Here is a 15290-nt window from a genome sequence, read left to right as displayed (position 1 = left end):
TGAAAAATATGATCACTGAGTATTGGACAAAATTATTTCAAGAAGAGCCTGCTAGCTTTATTGGTGAACGTCTATTTCTAGACCAATTCCCATATATTGCCGAGGAAGACACGGAGATTATTATGAGGCCTTTTGCTGACTGTGAAGTGAAGAAGGCACTAATGAGCATGAAAGCCTATAAAGCTCCGGGTCCCGATGGTTTTCAACCATTATTTTATCAACAATATTGGGACTTGGTTGCGCCAAATTTGATCAGATTGGTAAAAAATGTTCTTGAGGGAAGGGAGTTTCTAGAGGGCCTCAATGATGCATTTCTTGTCTTGATTCCAAAGACAGATGTGCCCCAAAAGCCGAATCGGTTCAGGCTAAACCGGTGCCCAAAACCGGTCCAGTAATGGGCGGGATTTTAGACGAAGAGAAAAGGCACCGGTTCAGATTGAACCGGTGCCAAAAATGCAAATGGAACCGGTTTGAACCGGTGCCACTGAACCGGTTCACCCTTTTTTAAAAAAAAACGGAGCATTAAACTTATATACCCTAAAATTGTTTAATCTGCCCCCATTTCCTCTCCTCTCCTTCTCTCTCCTCCTTCTCTCTCTGTTCATTCTTCTTTCAATCTCCATTGTTCATTCTTCTTTCAATCTCCTCTCTCTCTCTGTTCGTTCTTCTCTCTCTCTCTTCGTTCTTTTTTATTCTTTCATCTCCATCGATCTCCTCTCCCTCATATTCTCCCTTCGATCTACAACAACAGCCGCCGCCACCACCACAACGTTCGAGCACCAACAACAACAGCCGCCGCCACCACCACAAAATCTCTCAAAGTTAAAGTTCTGGCTTTATTTTTTCGTTTTTAATTGTTTTTGTTTTCGATTCACCAATTTCGATTTTGGTTTTGTTTTTCGTAATTGGTTTTTTTTTCGATTTTTCCTTTTAATTTCGATTTTGGTTTTTTTTTTCGATTTGTGGGATTTTTTTTTCGATTTTGGTTTTCTGGGTTTCAATTTTGATTTTGGTTTTTTTTTTTTTTTTTTTTTTTTTTCTTTTTCCGATTTCTGGAATTTTGTTTTTGATTTTGGTTTTTTGGTTTTCAATATTGATTTTGATTTTTGATTTTGGATTTTGTTTTTGATTTTGGTTTTTTGGGTTCCAATATTAATTGTTTTTTTTTTCCGATTTTGATTTTGTTTTTTTCGAATTTTTGGTTTCTTTTTTTCGATTTGAATTTTGGTTTTTTATTTCGTTTTAGATAATTTCGATTTTGATTTTTTTCCGATTTTGATTTTTTTCCGATATTGATTTTGATTTTTAATTGGTTTTTTTTTTCGTTTTTGATAATTTCGACTATGAATTTTTGGGTTTTTTTTATTTATTATGAATTTTTATTTCAAATTGAATTTTTGGGTTTTTTTTTATTTATTCTTTAGCTTATTTTTACCAATTGATTTTTTTTTTCTGTTTTAATTAGTGCAGGTACAGAACATTATGCAAGTTGTAATTGATCTATATTGTAATTTTTCTAATTTTTCATTATAATTTTTTTTTATGATTTATAATGTAATTTTTTATTTATTTATTTATATGTTAGTTGTAATTGAGCTATATTGTAATTTTGGATTTGATTATGTATTGTGAATTTTTTATTATATAAATTATAACCAATTCGATTTTTGTTGTGATTGTTATTTTTTTTTTTTCAGTTGATTGATTTAATTGGTAAGTGAAAAAAACCAAAAAAAAAAAAAAATATATATATATATATTTTTTGGACATTTTTGGCACCGGTTAACCGGTGCCAAAAGGAGGATAAAAAAATTTTTTAATGTATTTTTGGCACCGGTTAACTAATGCCAAAACCTGTTTATGGCACCGGTTTTGAACCGGTGCCAAAAAGGGGGGTAATTGGCACCCCCCACATTGGCACCGGTTCAAACCGGTGCCTTAGGCCGGGTTTGAACCGGTGCCTAATGCTTTTTTTCTACTAGTGTAACTTCTCTTTTATGAGTTGAATCATTCGAGATGTCAACTGTTTCAGTTTCTTCAATTACCGGTGTTTTCTTTTCGAGTGTTTCCATTGCTTTAATAATTTCTTTGTCTTTTTCATCGTTAGCTAAGCAATGCTCGTCATCTTGGGTTAGGGAGGAACACAAGAAGTAAGGAGAATGAGAAATATTATTATACTCTGAGATCATTACATCAAAGAGTGATATGTCCTCAGGGACTGGATCACTAACTATCCTAGGAGAAGAAATAGGAGGGGGAGGTGCTACTACTAAAGACTTAGAAAACTCTAAAGGGAAATACTCTGACTCAGACTCTGACTCAGACGACTCTTCAAATATCGGTCCCTGTCCTGTCGTGATTGATATCTTCCTTCCGCTTGGAGTAGTCACTTTGATAGTCTTGCGCCACCCTTGTAGTGAGCCTTCGGCTGGAGTAATTAGCTTCGAGGGGTCGAAGCTTTCACTTTGTAGGACCGTTTGAATGAGCGAGGAGTTATCTTCTTCATAAGTTGGCTCATTCTTTTCTCTCCCAAACAGTAATCCAATGACGTTAAAGTCAAAGCATGGGAGTGCTTTCTCCTTACGGACAGGAGTTGGGATTTCATCAGTGAAGTAGCAATCCAAGAAAATCTCGAATCCCGGTTGTCTTATGCCGTTTACAACAAATGGCTTCGGAAATTCATGGCATGGATAGTCCTCTCCTTCTTTTATGAACTGACCATTAAGCGTAAGAGGGTACTGATCCATTGGAATTGCTTTCTTTTGAATGCGAGCGTCCCTACGTGCTTTCAACTTTTCTTGGGCTCGCTTGAGATCTTTCCGAGTCGGTTCAAAACCAAGTCCGAAAGTATCTAACTTAGGGAGGCCAGGTGACTCCAGCGGTTTTGTCATTCCTTTCTTCTTTCCTAAAGTCATTCCAGGAAAGTGTCCTTGTTTCTTCAGCATGGCGTTGACAATCATGTTGGAATGGGGGTCATGGCAAAGAGATGTCCTTTCATCCTCCTGGATTAAGGAGACTTCTTCGTTAAAGCCCCATAGGTCTTCGTCATCCTCGTCGTGCTCCACATTAATGATTGGATTCTCTATGGATTTGATTCTCATAGGCAAAGCATCGATGGTGATTGGAATTCCTCCAACTATAGCCTTCACTTATTGGTGGAGAGATGAAGGGACGGCCTTTAGATCATGAAGCCAAGGGCGTCCCAACAATAAGTTGAATGAAGCTTTGATGTCCACTACTTGGAAAGTAGTAGCATGTTCTGTTGCTCCTGCCGTTACATTTAGGGTAATCTTGCCAAGAGCTTGACGACGAGTATTATCGTAAGCTCTTGTTCCTTGTGTGGACGGTGTTAAGTCTTCGTCCTTTATGCCGAGCATCCTCGTAGTTCTAAGTGGACAGACATTGATAGCCGATCCATTGTCTACAAGAGTCATAGGAACATTCATCCTTTTGCAAACTACTGTGAGGTTTAATGCCTTGTAATGTTTGTCACCTTCTGGGGGTAAATCTTTGTCAGAAAAGGTGATCAAATTAATCGGACTAGGAAGGTCACTTGTGAGGAAGTTGGCTAGTCCCTCAGGAGTAGTGTTAGAATCTATCCCGATTTTATCCAAGGCATTCATTACAGCCAACCTATGTTCTCGAGATGTTGCCAGAAGTTTCCATACATTCATCTCAACTTTTGTCTTCTTAAACTGTTTAACAATGTCGTTGTCTTCGATGATAGGTATGGGAACTTGATGTATGGTTGGCATAGGTTGTGTTGAAACGGGAGGTCGCATTCTCCCAGATCTTGTGAGGACATCTATTGATGAATCTTCCTTAGCCCAAATGTCATCTGTGGTGTATGACACAGAAGGTGAAGGTCCTACTATGTCCTTTAGACAGACATCTTCTTCATCACTGTCCCAAACTCCATTAATGGTTGTATCCTCTTCTTTTTGAACTTGGACTAGTTTCTTTTCATCAATCATTTTCTGTACCAAATCCTTGAATTTGAAACAGTTTTCTATAGTGTGACCCCATGATTGATGATACTGACAGTAATATCTATCTGTCCTTTTTAATGACTCAAATGGTCTCGGTTCGAGAGGTTTGACCTCGCCACTCTCGGAGAGCATTTCGAAAATTTGCGCATATAGGATCCCAATTGGAGTGTAGATTCTATTGCTCTTCTTGGGTTTTTCAATGACTTGTAAGGGAAAGTGCTTTGCCTCATAAGTCGTTCTCACTGGTGTGAATTCTCTTTTAGGTTCTTCTTTTGGAAGTGGAAGCTCATCATATTTCTTATGGAGTTCGTTCATAACCTTGAGAGCTTCGCGTAGTAGTTGCGATGCCTCCTTCATAGACAGTGTGAGCAATTGTATATCTTCCTTATTCGCCGGTTCTGGAAGACTATCCTTGACATCGAAAAATATCTCCTCTTCTTTTCCTATGACATTGATTTCTTCGACAGGTTTAATGAGAGAGGAGGGGTCAACCTCGTTTTCCTCATCGGAGATAGCCAGGGTATGAGCTAGAGGTGCGTTGTCGATGCTTGGCTTCTTACTGGCAGGGGGCAACGGCAGTTTGTTATTGTCGATTAGGTCTTGGATAGCTTCCTTAAGCTTCCAACAGCTTTCAGTAGAATGGCCCCTACCTTGGTGATACTTGCAGTGTGCATTGGGGTTCCAGTTAACCGACCTCTTCTCAACTAGTGGGTCCCCAAATGGTCCAATGGGAGTTATAATACCTTTTGCATTTAATCGATCAAATGCGGTGTCATAACTCATGACAATAGGAGCGAAGTTCCTATTAAATGGTTTCTTCTGTCCTTGGTTGTTCATGGCAAGAACTTCTCCTAAATTAAAGGTGCTAACATTATTTGAATGGGCGGTTTTGGAAGAAGAAGGATTGTCGTTCTTCTTTCCTTTCCAGCCAATGTTGGAGATATTGTTGGCAGCTTTTGACTTAGCCAAGTCATCTTCAATATTGATCCCAATGTCATAAACGGCCTTGAAGGTATGGAGATTATTTAGATACTTGAGATGCTTGGAATATTTTTCTTGGAGATTTTTGATAAACAGTCTCACAGACTCTTTTTCACTTGGCACCTCAATCATCTTTGCTGAGGTTTCTCTCCACTTGTTAAAGAAAGAGGTGAAGCCTTCATTCTCTTTCTGGTTGAGGATTTCAAGCTCTCTATGGTCAGTCTCGACTTGAATTTTGCACTTGTACCTATCTACGAAAGCGTTTGATATAGACTCCCAGGTAGAGGTCTTTTCTTTTTCGAGAGAAAAAAACCATTGTTGGCAAACGGTCTCGAGAGATAGTGAGAAAAGAGAAGAGAAGACCTTCTTATCGATACCCTTGATACTCATTATTGTTTCAAATGCTCTTAAATGAAAGTAAGGGTTGTCAATTGCTCTGAATTTCGGGATGTCGTTGGCGTTGAACTTCTGCGGAAGAAGATCTTTGTCCACCGAGACCCCTTGTGATGTAAGCTCTTGAAACTTGTAGTCGCTGGATAACTTGCTTAAACTCTCTTGCATGAGGTCCATTTGTTGTTGCTTCACGGGATCATCGATCCTAAGTGCGAGAAGCTTCAGTGTCTCAGTCACAGTAGCCAGTTGGTTCTTAAGATCATTGACTTCTTCTTGTGTTGCCATTATAACCCTAGCTTTTCTCTTGCGAGCTATAGGTTTGTCGAAAAGTTGGACTTGTACGAAGAGGTTATCTTTGATTAATCGTCCTTCTTTTCTTGACCACGCGCTGTAAATTAAACCATTTTGCGTTTTAATTACTTGACTCGAATCATCTTGACTTTATGGTTTATTTTAAGGGAAAAAGAAAAAGAAAAGGGTGCATATTTTTGGCAAAAATAATGTACATATTTTTATTTTAGGCAAAAATAATGTACATATTTTTATTTTAGGGAACTAAGTATTATTATTTTTATATTGGAGGATTAATATCCGACTTACCCCCCTAAAAATGACGGAAAAACGCGCACACAAGACTCACTTAATCATGGTCAAAGTATGTGTATTGGTGTGTGCGTTGAGTGTAAGTGACATGCTTGGACTCTTGTGTAAGACCATGTGACTTAGTGCCTAAACTCGATCATTGATTCAATTAAACATTATTGACAGCAAAATTAACCGAATTAAACAGAAAACTGATTAATTAGACCCTAGGTGATGACTCGACCAATAATCCGAACTGTCGGCCAAGCGACAGGACTGGCGTCACACTGTGGAGCTTGGCGCCAAACAACATAGCTGTCGTCAGGCGCTACACTCCATAGTGTGGCGCTACAGCTCAGACTCTGGCGCCAATATTGGCGCTTCGGTCTGGGACTGTTTTCGGTGTTATTAGTCAGCTGGGGTATGCCTAAAGTCGTACTAGGTAAATTCCGATTAAAATATTAGACTTTATTGACTCAAATTAATTAATTAATTAATTAATTAGGCAAAGTTCTTTAAGCCATTAATTTATTTAATCTCAACACAAGTCAACAAACGGTTAAGAGAAACATAGAATATATATGCACAACAAATAATGCACAATTAGTCAAGTAGGCACAATATGACGCAATGCTTTTGCAACCTAACCATGGCTCTAGTTCTAAAGTTCGGGATATGGTTTAGTCAAAAAGGGTCCATGGTTAATTTTCCGGATGCACCGCGCGGAAGCCTAACCGTGAAGGGTTGACGCGAGTGGATGGGACATCGTGAGTTTTAGAAAAAACTCGCTTCCATGGTTTGGTGAATTCAACATCTCGGATGTACCCTTTGTTGCACGGAGCGTTCAATTGGGTAGATGGAGCATGAATTCCTTGAGGGTTATGTCCATATGTAGAACACATATGGGTTTCAGAAAAGTGAGAAAAAATTCAATCAGGAAGAAGGATCGAGCAAACAATACGAAAAACCGGTCGAAATTAGAACGCATATTTCTGGCTCGGTATTGGGGGAAATTGGCGCCAGCAAACAGAGACTGGCGCCAGCTTTTAACTGTAGCGCCTGGCGCCAATACTACGTCTGGCGCTACGGCGAAAAGTCTGGCGCCAAGCTCTGGCCCCTGACGCTACTTCCCACATGCCTCAGCAGCTTTCTGTGCTCGATAAAATTCTCCAGTTTCCCGCAGTGTTATTTCAGTCCTAGTTGTGAAAGACGTTTATCAAATTTCCTACTTGTAAAATCCTATGTTTTTAAATCATTACGTATGGTCTTTCCAATGAGATCTTTTTTATGCATATGACAATAATGTTAATCAAAATTACGCACATGAAATACTTAGAACTTTTCGAGTCTCATCCACTCATTCTAAATCATTGCCGAAACAAATCAGGAATTAAAATAGAAATCCTCCCCAGTGGAGTCGCCAAAAACTGTAGGGAATAATTTCAAGCCTTTAAATCCCACTAGCTTGAACCCCACTGTGATCATACACTAAAGTACGGTGGCGTCCAAAAGGGAAGTAGATAGAGCAAAAGAGTCGCCAACAAGTTTTTTAGGAACTTGTAAATCGTTCACTGGGTAAAGGTTACACCCCTTAATGATCCAAGAGATCGCCAACTCCATAAGGTCTAGAACCAAATAAGGGTTCGGGGATGAAGGTACAAATCTAACCTAAAAGAGATTGAACCTGCCCTAATAATAGGCATCTACTTTATTCTGATCGTATTCATGTGCACTTTCTGACTAACATGCAATCAATAGGTTAACCCTAAATTTGTTTATCTATGTTGGTTGAATTTAAATGCACAAATAAATCTATTATTGGCGATCACTTGAAATTATAATCATATTAACCCTAACAAGATTATTAAATATCTTATTAAGCGTGATTAAAAGTACAAATTCCCTTTAAACATGCATAAAAGGCGTGATCAAGCAATAAATAATAAATCAAGCAACATAATAATCATAATAATAAAATTATAATAGTCATAATAATAATCATAAATAAAATAATCATCATCAAAATAATAATAATAATAATAATAATAATAATAATAATAATAATAATAATAATAATAATAATAATAATAATAATAATAATAATAATAATATTCACAAATTATAACAATTATAATCATAATCATGTTAACATTAAAGCATAATAATAATAGCAAGATCCTAGGCATGATACTAACAAGATTAATAACAAATCCTAGCATGTCACTAAGCAATAAAAATCAAATCTTTAGCCCTAACATGATACTAACAATCATAAATATTAGGAAGAACATAGGAAGCATCGCAGGAATCATATTTAATATTTGAATTACCCTAGACATGATACTAGGAATCATAATAACAATGTAAACATGATTTCTACATCATAAAATCAATAAATCAATAAAGTACTTACTTTAATGCCTCGTACCTCTTTTTAATAACAAAATACACACGTTAGTAACTTCAAGGAAAATAATAATAAAACAATCAAATTAAATAATTGAAATAGAGATTTGGGACCAAACCCTCAGAAATTAAAACCTTTCACGTCTAGGGCGAAGACAACTTCGAATATGGCTAGGCGTGTCTAGATCTTGTGAATGCGGAATTTTGTATGAAAACAAAGCTTGAAGAAAAGAATTGAATGAATGCTAATTAAAACTAATTGTAGAACTTGAGAATTGGTGAATGATTAGAGAGAATAGGTGAATTAATGAATGTAGATGATCGGTTCATCAAAACGGAGTTTTTAATACAATATTTATAAAGAAAATCAGCCAAAAAGATAAAATAAACAAAACAGAGTCTGACGCTCAGAAAACAGAGCTGGCGCCAACCCTGGCTAGCTGGCGCCAGGCACCAACACTAGCTCCAGGTGCCAATGGCTAGCGCCAGGCGCCAAGGCCTGGGGATAGGCGCCAAGCCTGATTCCAACGCGTTTTCGAAAATCCGATAAGTTTACCGTACTGGAGGATAAAATAATATAATTTCCTCGAAAATGCTATTTGATTTTGATTAAAACTCTGAAAAGTCAACAAAAGTCAATTTATCAATGCTAATTGAATTAGGAATGAAAAGAACCTTCTAGAAGAATCTAGAAGACTAAAACCATTCCTAATTGCATTAGGAATGATAAATCATATTAGGCACTCCTCAAGATCATTGGGCCGTACATAAAGCTCAAACCGGGCCCAGTTTAGTAAATTGGTCATAACTTCCTCAATATTCATCGGAATTGGGCTTATAATCTATCGTTGGAAAGGTCTTTGCAAGCCCCATCCAACTACACTACCATTGGACCCATATCATGGACCAACCAAACTTGATTGGCTGTTTTCTTAAAATAAGTTTTCAAAAACAGAAAGAAGAGAAAAGAAATTAAAACTATCCGCAACACTAGACTTTCCACACTTTCGTTTCATTCGATTATGATTCAACGTGAAAGGTACTCATCACTGGGTTTGGTTTTGGGGAGACACAAATGGGTGTCAACAGCTATCTTTAGGTTTGCTGTAATAATTTTCCGCGGAAAATAATCAAAGACCATCGCTTGTTGATCCTCTTGAATCTTTTCTTTATAGATGCTACGCTGAATTTGCTGCTGTGCTAGTGCCTCGGCGTATTTTGTGAATAATCCGATACCTCGCCGCTTGTGCTTCTTTGTGAACCATTACTTTGGTTCTTGCGATGAGACAATACTTAGGCTCTTTAAGCTAAGTGAGACGATCATTTGTCAGGTCGATCACTTACTGCGATTGTAATTGATTCGACTACTTAATTATGTCAATTTGCTTATCGGGGCTAACTAGCGTACCAAGGAACCCAAATCGCTGTATAACGCATAATCATTTATGGGGGCCACGCTTCTTGTCGCCGTATTGACGGACGCTGTTATGCGCAACAGGCATTGTCGCCAGGCGACACCTTCGTCGTCTGACGCTAGAGTCAGGATTTTTGAATAAATCCTCTTTCCTTCTTCATTTTCGCTGCTGTTACAGTTTGTGTTCCGCTTTAAATTTTCGAATTAGTCGTTTCCTTTTAACCAAATCCGCTCAAATCTTTTTGCATATTAAATCTCTTCATCTCTAGTTTGCGATATATGTAAGTTTTGCTCCTTGGAAGTGATAGCTTCCTCGGCCTTGAAATTAAATCTTATCATTCAAGATCCTACCGAGTCCAAGTTGATTTCCATAGAGATCTTTTATCTTTGGAAATTCGTGTTCATGACCAATTACTACTCCAAATGAGGTGCTTGATCAAAACCCAGTTGTACTCAATCAATTAACATGATTGTCATCAGGATGATTTGTTAATTCAACTGTAATCAGGCCGACTCTAGTTAATTTGTTAAGCTGTTTACGTCCTTTTGCTTCAAATCCTTTGTAAAGGTTTCTCGTCCGTCGGGGACTTAGTGTACCTGCATCTATATTTTGGCCTATAGGACTTTTCTCATGTAATTAGAGTTCACCTAAGGCTTAGTGTTGCTTGACTCATTGTATAAAATTTAATGTGCTTTTAACACATATGACCTGTCATGACTCGACTCAAAGCGTTGGACTTGTGTGACTTCAGATGACTGAAGGTGTTTACTTGACTTAATGATTACTCATTGCGTGTGACTTGTGTGTGCAAAGTGTTGACTCATGAATCAATGTGCGACTCGAAATTAAAAATTTCTGTCATTTTTGTGGAGTATCGACTTTCTCCCAAAAAAGAAAGACGCGAAAAAACAGGAGTAAAGTGTTACGATATGATGCATGTTGAATGAGCTTAAACAACTATATGTGTCGATGTCGTATCTTAGGGTGTATAACATCCTAGGCTATTTCGATTGTTGATTCTAGATGAAATTATTTAGGTAACTTAAGTACGTAGGCTAAGTACTTCATACTTCGTGATGCAATGATGACAAGGTATGCTTCCACGTTATGTTAAGATTTCATGACAAAAGGTTCCTAAGGGAAGTATCATTTGGGCATGTATCTGTGACGTGTGTGAAAGTGACATAAAATCATATTTTCGATTACACATTATACCTATAATGACTTATTGATATTTCCTCACTCATGCCTCAGTACAAATTTTTGTGAACAACCCGTGCATTGCACGGGCCAAAAGGCTAGTTTTTATTGAAGGAGACAACCTTACTGCTATTAATTAGTTGCAAGGTATTGCTTCTTGTCCATTGAAGATTCATTTGCTTATGGAGGAAGATAATTAAGATCATAGTTTAACAATGTTAATCCCTTTAACCAAGATACATGTACAAAGAAGCTAACAATATTGCGTATTATGGTTTCTCGCTAGGTCACTAAATGTGCGGTCATCAATAAATAAACTCCTTTATACACATTAAATTATGACTACGTTCTTGCTCAAGGTCCATGGGTTATTGGCGATAGTTATCTGTCTATCAGAAAATGGGTTCCGAATTTTGTTCCGGATGAAGAACCAATCAAGAAACTCACGGCATGGGTGCGTCTCCCTAATTTATCGGTTCAGTATTTTGACAAGCAGTTTCTCCATGATATTGGCTCCAAAATTGGCCGAGTAATTCACATTGATAAGCACACTGAGTCCCAAAGCAGAGGACAATTTGTCCGTTTTAGTATAGAGGTTGATTTGACAAAGCCTCTGCTCGCTAAGTTTCGAATGAATGGTCGTGTGTGGAGAGTTCAATACGAGGGTTTACGATTAATTTGCTTTAAATGTTGCAAGTTAGGTCACAAAGATGATCAATGTGATAATTTTAGTGTAGGAGATGAGAGCAGTAATGAGATTACTCCTAATGTGCAAGGCCATCTGATGGTTCAGAATAAAGTATCGAAGGTTCATAAACCGGAGGAAAAAGATAACTATGGGTCCTGGATGATTGTCCAACGCAATAATAGGAAGTATTCACCTAAAAGCAAACAGGAGCAAAAGCAGAGATCCCCCCAAGAGCAGAGTAACCATAAATCGGTTACTAAAAAGTTACAGAATGGTAGCCAACAACAGCATAGGAAAGGGTCAACTGAGTCTAAAATTCCAGTTGACAGTGCTAAACAAGTTTCGGGATCGAGGTTTGATGTGCTTCAAGTTGAAGAAGGTTTGGAGGAGGCCGCAACTCTACCAGAAGTTCAAGCAAATAAGCACAATGAGGAGAATATTATCTCAAATGGAAATTTGCCCCTTGTGGACACAACTATGTTAGGAGAGAATCATATGATTGGGACGGGATTTATTCCTCTTGAGCCTATTACCAAATTTGGCGAAGTCTTAAGCAAAGAGGGACAGTCTGGGAATAGATTAGGGGATACTCATACTCAGGACAAAATTGATCTTTTGGCAAATAATCAGAGTGATATAGTTTTGAGGGATAAAGATGGTAAGTTTCTCCCTGGAGTTTTGCTAAATAACTTTGTTGCCAATAGTTCTAATTCTGAAGAGTCGAGAGAGCATATGAAAAAATTGCCTCTATCAATTCAGAGTAAGAATTTACTTAATTTAAATGGGAGGATAATTAGGAAACAAGATTATAAAAAATATTTGTTTCCTTATTCGAGATCGAAACCTGTTTCAGGGAAGGAGAATTGTTATGAAATAGCCCCTTCTTCTCCGTCTACCCTAAAGAATATTTCAGCCAGTGAAGGGAAATCGATTAATTCAGTGCTTCGTAGCCATCATGAATTCGATCGATGTTCCAATTACGTTGGAAACTCGAATTCCCCCATCTTACGAGATGTTTGTGGACTTCCCAACGGAGGGGCCAACCCTGATTGTTTGCCATCCTCTGGTGAACAAGGCTCACATGGAAGTGACTACGTATCTACCGCCGGATCACAACCCCCCGGATATGATGGCGTCGTTCCAAATTCCAATAGAGACGGATGCACCAATGCGTGCTCTGAGGGAAGCTTATCTCTCGCTCATGCCTCATGTTCCTAGGAACGTGTATGATAGATTCCCTTCTTTTCCTATGTTTAATATGTCAATTAAAATACTAGTATGGAATGTGTAAGGTGTTGGGAATAAGTTGTCTATTATTAGAGAACTTGTTAGGATTAATAATCCAACTGTGATTTTGCTTGTGGAAACCCATATAATTGGGGATCAAGCTCAAGCAGTTTGTGACCAAATTCGCTTCTCTAGGCAGACTCATGTGGATGCTGAGGGTTTCGCTGGGGGGATTTGGGTTTTTTGGAAAGAAGAAGAGGTGACTATTACTCCATATGATAGTCACTCGCAACATGTGACAGTGAGAATTCAAAAGCTGGGGGAAGATCCGTGGTTATTCTCTGCCATATATGCTAGTCCTAATAGCACCCGTCGCAAGGAGTTGTGGAGTGATCTGGAGAAAATCAGAGGTAATTATAATGGTCCCTGGCTGATGGCAGGGGATTTCAATGGGACCTCCAATTTAAGAGAGAGGAATGGAGTTGAAAGTGCAGAGATGGTTTGAAGATGTCATGATTTTGCTAAGTGGATTGAGAATAGTAAGCTTATTGATCTTGGGTGTTCGGGTCCCGAACACACTTGGTTCCGTGGTAATTCTCCGGATACTTTTAAATCTGCTAGATTGGATAGAGGATTGGTTAATGAAGAATGGAGGTTTCTCTTTCCAAAAGGTGCGGTTCGCAATCTTCCAAAATCGAGGAGTGATCATTGCCCCATTATTGTTAGTACTACGGGTTTTGCTCCAATTCCGAATGCAATTAAGCCTTTCCGCTTTCAAGCGGCTTGGATGAATCATGGCCAATTTGAAAATTTTGTTCGAGACAAATGGGATACGGCTGCTCCTTTGATCCCTTTTCTGAAATCGTTTGCTAGCTGGCTGAATGTATGGAACAGGGAGGTTTTCCATAATATTTTTCGTAAGAAAAGGGAACTCTGGGCTCGAATGGAAGGGATTCAAAAAATTCTTGCGCAGGGTAGAGATAGACACTTGATAAAATTAGAAGCTGTTTTGCACAGAAAGTTGGATGATATCCTTCATCAAGAAGAATTGTTGTGGTTTCAAAAGTCGAGACTTGAGGCAATTAAAGATGGAGATAGGAATACAAAGTTTTTTCACCTCTCCAAAATTATTCGAAGTCGAAGAAATCGCATTGAGACTCTTCAAAATGCTGTTGGTGAATAGGTACTTTGTCCGAATTTAGTGAAAAATATGATCACTGAGTATTGGACAAAATTATTTCAAGAAGAGCCTGCTAGCTTTATTGGTGAACGTCTATTTCTAGACCAATTCCCATATATTGCCGAGGAAGACACGGAGATTATTATGAGGCCTTTTGCTGACTGTGAAGTGAAGAAGGCACTAATGAGCATGAAAGCCTATAAAGCTCCGGGTCCCGATGGTTTTCAACCATTATTTTATCAACAATATTGGGACTTGGTTGCGCCAAATTTGATCAGATTGGTAAAAAATGTTCTTGAGGGAAGGGAGTTTCTAGAGGGCCTCAATGATGCATTTCTTGTCTTGATTCCAAAGACAGATGTGTAAAAAGGGCCTCTTGTGATGAAATTGATAGAAAGACTCGAAGGTTCTTATGGGGTGGTGATGAGGAGCATAGGAAAATTCACCTTGTTGCGTGGGAAAATGTTTCTAAACCCAAATCGGATGGCGGTTTGGGGATTTGGTCTATGAGGCAAGCTAATGCCGCTTTTTTGGCGAAGTTAGGGTGGAGGTTGCTTGCGGAACCTCAAGCTCTATGGGCTCGAGTTCTTCGAAATAAATATTGTGAGGGTCGATGCGATGTTAATATGTTCATGGAGAAAGCAAGTGCCTCGAATGTGTGGAAGGGTATTGTGAGTAATGTGGATGTGCTCAAGAAAGGGGTAAGTATGGCTCTTGGAAATGGCAAGAGAATTCTATTTTGGAGAGATAGATGGGCTTCGAAAAAGCCTCTAATTGAGTAAGCTGACCCTATTCCACCTGAGGACCTTCAAGGAGCCACAGTTAATGAATTATGGGATTCGAACACAGGGTGGAAATTTGATTTATTTGCTGAATTTCTGCCTAACAGTGTGCTGGAAGAATTGGCCTCTTTAAAGGTTGTTGAAGATGAGAGTGCTGTAGATGAAGTTTTCTGGAATGGGGCTGCTTCTGGAGGGTTTACAATTAGTTCTGTGATTGATATAATTCGGAATAACACTCCCATTAGCATTGAGATGAAGCAAGCTTGGAAATGTGTGTGGAAAACGCCTGTGCCTCAAAGGATTCGTATGTTTATTTGGCTAGTGATGGATGATAGAATTATGTCTAATATGAATAGATTCTTGCGCAAACTAACGAGTGATCCAAGGTGCAAGGTGTGTGGAATGGCAGTGGAAGATACGAATCACATCTTAAGAGAATGCCCTGTA

At 38.4% G+C, this 15290-nt stretch overlaps 1 protein-coding gene across 1 annotated transcript; it reads left to right on the top strand.

Moving 5' to 3' along the window:
- Positions 1–8: 8 nt before the first annotated feature.
- LOC145625121 (uncharacterized) lies at positions 9–14064 on the top strand. The gene is made up of 4 exons (XM_081678201.1): positions 9–198; positions 11326–12864; positions 12947–13380; positions 13426–14064. The coding sequence occupies exons 1-4, from the start codon at positions 9–11 to the stop codon at positions 14062–14064; spliced, it is 2802 nt and encodes a 933-aa protein (XP_081534327.1).
- Positions 14065–15290: the final 1226 nt, after the last annotated feature.

The sequence above is a fragment of the Chenopodium album genome, chromosome 3 (assembly GCF_948465745.1).
Source record: "Chenopodium album chromosome 3, dcCheAlbu1.1, whole genome shotgun sequence".
Classification (NCBI taxonomy): domain Eukaryota; kingdom Viridiplantae; phylum Streptophyta; class Magnoliopsida; order Caryophyllales; family Amaranthaceae; genus Chenopodium; species Chenopodium album.
Note: the sequence above shows the minus strand (reverse complement) of the source record. Positions and strands in the feature narration are given on the sequence as shown.